The 9,145-nt window shown below is 49.2% G+C and overlaps 1 protein-coding gene and 1 long non-coding RNA gene across 2 annotated transcripts; both read right to left on the reverse strand.

Annotated features, from left to right (window-relative positions):
- Nucleotides 1-3,770: 3,770 nt before the first annotated feature.
- On the reverse strand, nucleotides 3,771-5,275 carry LOC129655486 (uncharacterized). Its single transcript, XR_008716023.1, has 2 exons — nucleotides 5,233-5,275; nucleotides 3,771-4,475 (listed from the first exon to the last, which is right to left on the reverse strand). It is a non-coding gene; the product is annotated as an uncharacterized LOC129655486 (long non-coding RNA).
- A 1,721-nt stretch (nucleotides 5,276-6,996) lies between these two features.
- Nucleotides 6,997-8,732, reverse strand: FOXE3 (forkhead box E3). Its single transcript, XM_055585965.1, has one exon. It carries the CDS (start codon nucleotides 8,730-8,732, stop codon nucleotides 7,785-7,787), a length of 948 nt encoding a protein of 315 aa, XP_055441940.1. The 3' UTR covers nucleotides 6,997-7,784.
- Between the last annotated feature and the right edge of the window lie 413 nt (nucleotides 8,733-9,145).

Consider the following 9,145-nt stretch of genomic DNA (forward strand, 5'->3'; position numbering starts at 1 on the left):
CTTCCCTTGTCCACTTCCTCCCACAAGGCTGGGGCTACTCAGATTTGGATGATTAGAGGCAAGGAAATGAGAAATCAAAGGCCAGAGAGGAGCAGATCTTAAAACGTGATTCTGTAATCAGAAGAAGAGAGTCATGATTGGGGTCTGAACGGGGATGGCCAGAAGGGCAGATAGCAGTGTCTGGCAAGAGGCCTGGAGGTCCCTACACCTGCCAGTGATGCCCAGGGTTTGGGGGCTGGAAGGGAGAAGGAGCGATCACCCTGCACAGATTGATGCCCAGGACAAAGACCCTCCCAGGGTGGAGGTGGCAAGTGCCCAGCCTTCCCAAATCTAGAGACCAGAACATCTTTGGGAAGGCCACCGGGGAGGAGGGCAGTGAGGTTTGAGTAGGTGAAATTCTGACCACAGTCACTAAGAGTCCTTTTGTTAAATAGAAGAGGGCAGCTGCCAAGAATAGGGGAGAATGGAAGATCTGGGAGGGCTTCCTGGGGGAGGTGGAAACTGCAGCCCGTTTTTCTCTTCTAAAACAAATCCATGGGCTGCTCATGAGCAAGTGCCTTTCAGAGATCTGAAGCGACCCTCAGCCCCAGTTGGCATCCAAATGGATCCTAGCTTTCTTCTACAGATGAGCTGCTCAAATCAGGTGCATACAAGGTGGCCAATAGGTGGCGCTTTTGTCTCCATAAAATTAATGAGTGAGACCAGGGGAGAGAAGGAAGCGTCCAAGAGGGAGGAAGGGGCAAACTGAAAGAAAAAGGAAACCGGAACCTGTCCCTTGGCTTGGGAGAGTAGCTTTCAATATCAGGACTGTGGGTGTGAGTTGAGGGGACACAGATATTGGGATGAGCTGAGGAATTTTACTGGTGTCTGGGGCTTTCCATCCAAGTTTCCATCTCCACTGGCCTCCCTCAGAGGAAGAGAATGACTTTGGAGTCAGGGGGACCTGGAATCCAGTTCTGAGTCTGTCACTTTGCAGTTTGACCTGGGTAAGTCACTTAACCTTTATGAGCCTCAATTTCATCATCTATTAAGTGGAGCTAAGAATTCCAACAGGCTTCCCTGGTGGCTCAGATGGTAAAGAATTCTAATAATGCCATCCTGCATTCCCGGAATAAACTGTATTTGCTTGATAGTGCATTTTTATAACACACTACTGGCTTTAATTTGGTGATATTTCACTAAGGAACTCTGCTGCTGCTTTGGTATGTGAGAATGGCTATAGTTTGCATGTTCACTGCTTATCAGCTTTTGATAACATCATTAAGTAGATAGAATTGGGATGACTTCCATTCTTCTTGTGTTCTGGAACAATTTATATAACTAGAGAAGTAGGTTCCTTAATGATTTGAAAGAACTCACTGGTAGTACTGGCTAGCCTGAGTGTTTTCTGGTGGAAGCAGTGGGGGAATGGTCTCTGGCAATGTTTTCTGCTTTCTCCTGTACTAATATGTCTGTTGTTTGTTTTAGTCACTAAGCTGTGTACAACTTTTTTTTGAGCCTGCCAGGCTCCCTTGTCCATAGGATTTCCCAGGCAAGAATACTGGAGTAGGTTGCTATTTCCTTCTTCAGGAGATCATCCCAACCCACAGGTCAAACCCACATCTCCTGCTAGGCAGGTGCATTTTTTTTTTAACCACAGAGCCACCAGGGAAGCCCCTATTAAGATTAGTTACTCCTTAAATTAGTCAAATGAAACCAGATTGTCTACTAGTCAACTTCCCTTGACCCTCAAAGTTTCAGAGTGGGCATGTGAAGTGAAAGTCACTCAGTAGTGTCTGACTCTTTGTGATCCCATGGACTATATGTCTATGGAATTCTCCAGGCCAGAACACTGGAGTGGGTAGCCTTTCCCTTCTCCAGGGGATCTTCCCAACCCAAGAATCAAACAGGGGTCCCCTATGGGGCAGGCAGATTCTTTACCAGCTGAGCTATCAGGGAATGGGCATGAGGCTGTGATGAAATGGGAAAGTGTGTAACCTCCACGGAATAGGATGGTTCTAGCCAATGGCTGCTTGTTTCTATACCTTTGTACTACTTTTCTCTACCAACACCATTACTGCTACCAAGCCACCATCCTTTCCTGCCTGGATACTGCAATAGCCAGTCTCCCCACACAACCCCAGTTCCCTCTAACAGCATATTTGGGGCTATGAAATTTCCTTTCAGACTTTTCCTTTGACTGCATTGTGTGGATTTTAATATGTACTATTCTCACCTTTATGATTTTATAGTCTGTAACTATAATTTTCCTCTAATTTTAGAGTTACTTAGATAAATGACTTAAATCTTCAAGTGCTTGTTTCAAAATCTGGTCCAAGAACATATTCTTATACAATCACAAATTTGTGAACATTTTTTAATATTATGTTTTTGTTTCAACAGTAATCTTAAACACATTCATTTAAGCATATTGTGGGTCACTTAAATGACCTCCTGATATCACAGGTATCAGAAACTTGGTATTTAGAGTCTTCATTTGCATTTATTATCAAGGAGTTCTTTAATCTTGAGATAAGGTAAAAAATGATGTAGCCTTGATAAATAAGTGCAGTGTTTGGGCCTGTTGGTGACATGGCCTGCTACATGAAGGAATGCTTGCACTTCATTCAGAAGGAAAAAAAATAATGGATGGATTTAGCCATCACACGGCTCAAGGCACACCAAACCCAGAGACCTACAGTGGGCCATCAGAGTCACATTCACGCTACAAGTGTTTTGTTTCAGCAAAACAATGTCTTTTTTTACATTTGATTAATGTAATGAATTTGAATTTTTATTTTGTAGCTCTGTTTGAATTTAATTTATTAAAATACTTTGTTTTACAGTTATATAAGAGATACAAGTCTGAGGAATTTACACCTGCTTGTACTAAATGACATTATAATAAAACATTAAAATCAATTCTAGGGGCCCACAGAGCTTTATTCCTTTAGGAGGAGACCACTTTAGCCTCCTGTATCCTGCAAAATCCTCCCCCTACATCATGCTGCTGCTGCTGCTGCTAAGTCGCTTCAGTCGTGTCCGACTCTGTGCAACCCCATAGATGGAAGCCCACCAGGCTCCCCCGTCCCTGGGATTCTCCAGGCAAGAACACTGGAGTGGGTTGCCATTTCCTTCTCCAATGCAGGAAAGTGAAAGTGAAGTCGCTCGGTCGTGTCAGACTCTTAGCGACCCCATGGACTGCAGCCCACCAGGCTCCCATTGCCTTCTCCGCCCCTACCTCATACTTCTAGGTATTTCCCATGGGCTTAAAACCAGCCAAGCCAGTCCCTAGCAGTAGAGGGTTCTCATGTGGCCCATTTTTTCTTCTGCCTTCCCAGGTGAAGCACAACCCTGAAGATTACCTGAAGGAGCTTCTCTACTGACATTCTGGCCAGTGTCCTTGCCAAAGATGTCACTTTCCTAGGTACTCAATTTTCTACCTGCCAGAGTGACAGTGGCCACTTTCTTGAGCTGAATCCCACAGGCCCTCTAAGCAGCTCAGCACCATCAAGGGCCCAAAGTCATTCTTTCAGGGGGCTCCAAATCCCCCTAAGTCAGGAAGCAACCCCTTTCAGCTCACCTATGAGTAACTCCTTATTCCTATAAGGAACTAACCGTTCCCCTAGCTTAACTCTCCTACCCAAACAAGCATCCTTCATTTCTATAACACTGAGCCTCCCAAGTTTCCCAGTAGATAGGTAGGGTAGGCGGGAAGTATGTACTGAACCCAAGAAACAGTCTCCCATTCCCCTTGTTCTCAGCCACCCGTAAATAAAGTCTACAGAACACAGCTTTGACACAATCATTTAATTGTCAAAGGGCACACTTAGCTTCTCATGCTAAAATAATCATCTTAATTTCAGATAATGCAAAATTTTCCCCCAAATTGACCTCGACTGAAACAAAGAAATAAACCACAAGGGAAGATTGGAATCCCAGGAGCACAGGATCCAACAAAGGATAGAGATGGAGGGAATTCCAAGGAAAACAGTAAAGGGAAATTTCAGGGCCACATCTGGGCAGCAGACATGTAGCACAATCAGCCCAGTCTGAAGCTGGAGGACAGAAGGCTCTGGGAGAGATGCCCCCGGGAAAGGAAAAACATGACCAAAAGTGATGACAGATTTCCTGATAAGTTTGATTCATGAAAAACCATGCTATTGGAAGATATGGGAAGATTTAGCCGCAGGTATAAAGCTAAGCAAATGAAAACAAAAATGAGGCAATAACTCCAGGAAAATTCAAAGTTGCACCAAAAGGAAAAAAAAAAAGGAAGAGTAGTCATGGTACACTAGCAACTTATTGGAGAACAAAATTTATATGGCAATAGTCGTGTAAAAGAGCTTCCTTGTTGACTCAGTGGTAAAGGATTTGCCTGCTAATGCAGGATGCAGGTTCAGTCCCTGGGTTGGGAAGATACCCTGAAGAAGGAAATGACAACCCACTCCAGTATTCTTGCCTGGAGAATCTCACGGACAGTGGAACCTGTTGGGCTATAGTCAGACACAACTTAGTGACTAAACAAGAAGAAGTAATGTAAATCCTAGAAGCTAATTTAACCAAACGTTGGTAATTTCAGGCGGAGTTGGGAAGAGAGAGATTTAGAGGTAAATGATCATCTATCATAATAGGAAGTTAATCATTTCTGTTTTAAGAGAGAATAGTATAAGCATGGAAATAGGAAAGCAGATCCAAAAGAGACAAATATGAACTGAAAATAGATGCTTCTAAGAAACAAAGCACAGGTCCTAAGGTCTTTGATTGCTATTTGACTTGCTAGGTTATATGATTGTTTCAATTTAATAAAAACAAAACTCAAGTGTTAAAAATGTATCTTCAGAGTAAAGATGATATCAAGTTTTCTATAAGAATGAAGGGATAAGTATTTGCTTAACATTTCTGAAGATTATTCAAATTATTTCCTCTAAAAAGTAGAGGAAATAATATTGAAATCTCACTTCTAGAAAAAATAGTGTTTGGTGCTATAAAGACAGAATTGAATTAGGGCTTTTGCTTTGTTTTTTCAACACCTCCCAAAGTGTCAAAATTCTTAGGATGCTCTATGACATGAACTCTTTCCAGACAATGAACTCTGTAAGGGCATAAACACTCTCATGTTTGTATCCTTATTGGTCTCAGAGCCCAGCACAAGGTCTGGCACACAGTCAGCCCTCCCTGATGTTGAATAAAGGAAAATTAAAGAAGCATTTTAAAAATAAAATCTTTCTGACTTTCTAATTCAGTATTTACCTTTCTGGTGTTTCCATTCAGACATTTCTCATCTCGTCCCCACTATTTCAAGATCCCAGGGACAGAGACTTGTATGGCAAACAAGATTTGAATTCAGAATTCAAGAAGCACTTCCCGACTTCAGCCAAGTAAGAAGGATCCTCTTCTTCCTGTCTGTGGAAATTTCTTGGATTTGGAAGGAATTTATCATGAAGTTCTGTGAGGCAGGAGGACTGTAACACCATTTGGAGCAGAAGCAACTATGCATTTTGATCTCCGCGGTGCTCTACTCCTTAGAGAACTGAGGGCGGGATCTTCCCTACCTGTTTGGCTGCAGGGAGGGGCGATTTTCTCATTGGACCAATGGGGACTTAGTCTCCACCTCTACGTCTTTCAGCTCTACTGCAGATCAGTGCGAGGACTGCAAGTGAGAATGGGTAAGAAGGTGCCAAAGTACTGTCAACCCAATCATTATTCAGTAAGTCAGGCACAATATTAGAGGCTAGGGATTCATTCATTCAGTCAGTCATCAAATATTAAGTGAAGGGCTGTTATGCATCAGGCAAATTAAATCTGACTTGCCCAAAGGGGTTAATAGATGAGGGAGCAGGGTCTGTCCAGAGCATTTCATGCCAGACTCTGCATACCTACTGCCCTATCCCCAAAGAGGGCCTTCCCTGCCTTCTCGGATTTCCTGAACCTTTCTCCTCTATGAGCTGCTTAGTCTCTGTGCTCACCCTCCATCGCTGCCCCAAGAGCTTTAAACTCTTGTATCAGGCACGTCCAACATGCAAATCACGTTCACCCTGGGCTCAGACACACTGATCCCCTCCCCCGCCCTTCCCCACACCTAATTCAAGCCCCAGTAGACTGAGAGCCCTGGGGCAAAGGAGCTGGGAAAAGCCTGATGCTTAGCGTTTGGATCAGCACCAGGAAGCAGGGTAGGGTCAAAGGCCAACTCCTTCCCTCTCCTGCAACTTCTGAATGCTCAGTGCTGCCCTGTCCTTGGTGCTGGGGACACTCATGAATCAGCTCAAGTCTCTGCTGCTCCAGCTCCCATTTCAGCAGGGGAGTTAAGACAGGGTGCAGAATGCAGCTCCAGAAGTTCAGCAGGGCATGTTTGGTTCTGCAGCCTGGTCCCACTCCTTAAAGTAGGGAGTAGCCCTTTAAACTGAGCCCCAGCCTTCACAGGGTTCCTTTACTCCAGAATACTGTGCATTCTAATCACCCTGGAATTTTGTTAAATTGTGGAAACCGATGATTCAGTGGGTCTGAGTTAAGATTCTGCATTTCTACCAAGCTCCTAGGTACCTGGACCACAGTTTGAGTGGAAGGCTGTAGGGTACTTGTCTCATTTCTCCGAGAACTGATTGATAATGTCTCTTCCTTACTAACTCATAAGCTCAAAGCATGGATCTTGCCCATTTGTTTAGTGATTATATTCTCAGTGCTTGGCACATTCTGTGAGTGCTTTTTGGAGGAGTAGTCATTGCTCCCTTATTTATGAGAGCTGGGACTAATCCCACACAGCAGACAAACCCACTGGTCAAATATACTCACCTGCATGCCCCATCTCTACCAGCTTCTGCAGCAGGTGATGGATGGCATTTCATCAGGCCTACTATGAGCACAGCTATGGCTGAATCACATCCTAATCCTACTTCATGAACTTTTGCCTGGTAACTCACAAGGGGCTCACCCCATGCGGCAACCCAAGATCCTGAACAGAACTCCCCTACTGTCTCCCCAGACCACTTCCCCAAATCACCAGCCAGCACACCAAGCCCAGAGGAAAGTTTCTTCTTTTTAATTAAACTAGTTTTAATTAAAAATAATAATATAGTAAGTCTCAAGTTTTTCAGATGATGGGGCAGCCCACTAACTCCTCCTGAAGTCAAGGTGTTACTTGTCTCAGAAATGAAGAGCTGTCCTGGGGTCTGGAGGAGCTCAGCCAGGTTCCAGTCTGTGTCAAAGGGGAGTGCTCTCTCAGTAGGAAATAGAGCAGACAGGTAAGTGGGAGTGGGGGACAAGCTTGTGGGGGGAATGAAGGGACAACAGCCAGGGAGTCACAGACCAAGGAGTCTGGCCTCTAATGTGTTATTAAAAACCAAAAACAAAAAAAAAAAAAAAACAAAAAACAAAACACCCAGGGGAGGTTAAAGACCAGTTGGGAGGCGGTTTGAGATCGAAGGTCTGACTTCCAAAGGCTTGAAATTCACCAGAAATTCGAGATGGGGGTTCACAGGTGGTTCTCCAGATCCTCAGACATGGGACCCAAAACAGTGCAGAGGTCGGGGGCGTGCACAGATGAGAGCTCACAGTGGAGGGAGAAGACATGCGGGCCTTACAATTCGGAATGGGGGATGGGGAGTTAAGTCCAGTGGAGAAATGGTGCGAGGTTCCCCAGGGATGAGGGACAGCGGCGGGTGAAACAGGTGTGCTCAAGTCCACGAAGCAGAGCTGGGGAGCTCCAGGTGCGCTCTAAGGCACGGGGACAGAGACTGGGGCTCCCAGGCAGCGCCCCTTCCTGGGGAACAGGGGCCCGGGCCGCCCCCCGCCGATGGGAAGGGGGCTCACAGATAGCGCTCCAACCCAGGCGCGTAGCCCGGCGGCCGCAGGTAAGCCTCCCCCGGGCCGAGGGGGCCGAGCGCTGTTCCCGGCCCTGCCAAGGCCAGCAGCGGCTCGGCTGGCAGCGGGCCGGGGCCGGGGCGCGTCGCGGGCAGCCCCAGGCGGTCGGGCGGCGGTGAGTAGAGCGGCGGGGAGGCGGTGCAGGGCGAGAAGGCGGCGTCGGGGGCCGCGCAGCAGGGCGGCTCGGGGGCGCCCAGCCCCGCCAGCTCGGGCGGCAGGCTCACCAGGCTGTCGACGCTGAAGAGGCGCGCGGGAGGCGCGGAGCCGGGGCCGGCTGGGGGCGGGGGCGCGAGCAGCGCGGGCCCGGGGCCGGGCGCGTAGGGCGCGTAGGGGAAGGGCGGCGGGCCGGCGGCTGGCGGCGGGGCCGGGAGCACGGGCAGCTCAGCGCGCTTGAAGCGCTTGCGGCGCCGCAGGAAGCTGCCGTTGTCGAACATGTCGGCGGCCGCCGGGTCGAGCGTCCAGTAGTTGCCCTTGCCCGGGTTGCCCGGCTCGCGGGGCACCTTGACGAAGCAGTCGTTGAGCGTGAGGTTGTGGCGGATGCTGTTCTGCCACTTGCGCGGGCTGTCGCGGTAGAAGGCGAAGCGCTCGGTGATGAAGCGGTAGATGGCGGCCAGCGTGAGGCGGCGGCCCGGGGCGTGCGCCAGCGCCATGGCGATGAGCGCGATGTATGAGTAGGGCGGCTTCCCGCGCTGCAGGGGCCGCCGCCGCCGCCGGCCCGGCCCGGGCGCCGGCGCGGGCTCCGGCTCCCCGCGGCCCGCCGCCGCCTCCTCGGGCTCCGGCCCGGGCTCGGCTCCGGCGAGCGGCGACGGCGGCGGCCCCGACGGCGCGACCGAGGGCGGGGCCGGAAAGCCCGAGAAAGCTGCGGGCGGCTCCATGTCGCTGCGCCCAGTCATGGGAATGCGGCGGGCTGCCCGCGTTCTCGGAGAGACCCGGGCCACTGACCTGCCTTATATGGACACGGCCCCCTCCCTCTGTGCCCCCAGCCAGGGGCGAGGGCTCGGACCTTCTCCGCTGGCCAGCGCCTCCCCCTCTAATTTGCCTTCCCAATCCTCTTACAAGGTTGACGGTTCTCTCCCACATCCCCAGCCGTTCAGCCCTCCCTTGGCTCCGTCCCTTTGGGTCAGTCTTTCCCAGACCCAGCCTCATCCCTCTCCATCTCCATTGGGTCAGTCTTTCCCAGACCCAGCCTCATCCCTCTCCATCTCCATTGGGTCAGCCCCTGGTCCAGGCCCATCACACCAGACTCAGTCAGCCCCCTTCCCTTTCCACTCTTCCCTCAACCTCCACCGCTTTGGGTCAATGCCAA

This window comes from Bubalus kerabau, chromosome 6 (genome assembly GCF_029407905.1).
Source record: "Bubalus kerabau isolate K-KA32 ecotype Philippines breed swamp buffalo chromosome 6, PCC_UOA_SB_1v2, whole genome shotgun sequence".
Lineage (NCBI taxonomy): Eukaryota > Metazoa > Chordata > Mammalia > Artiodactyla > Bovidae > Bubalus > Bubalus kerabau.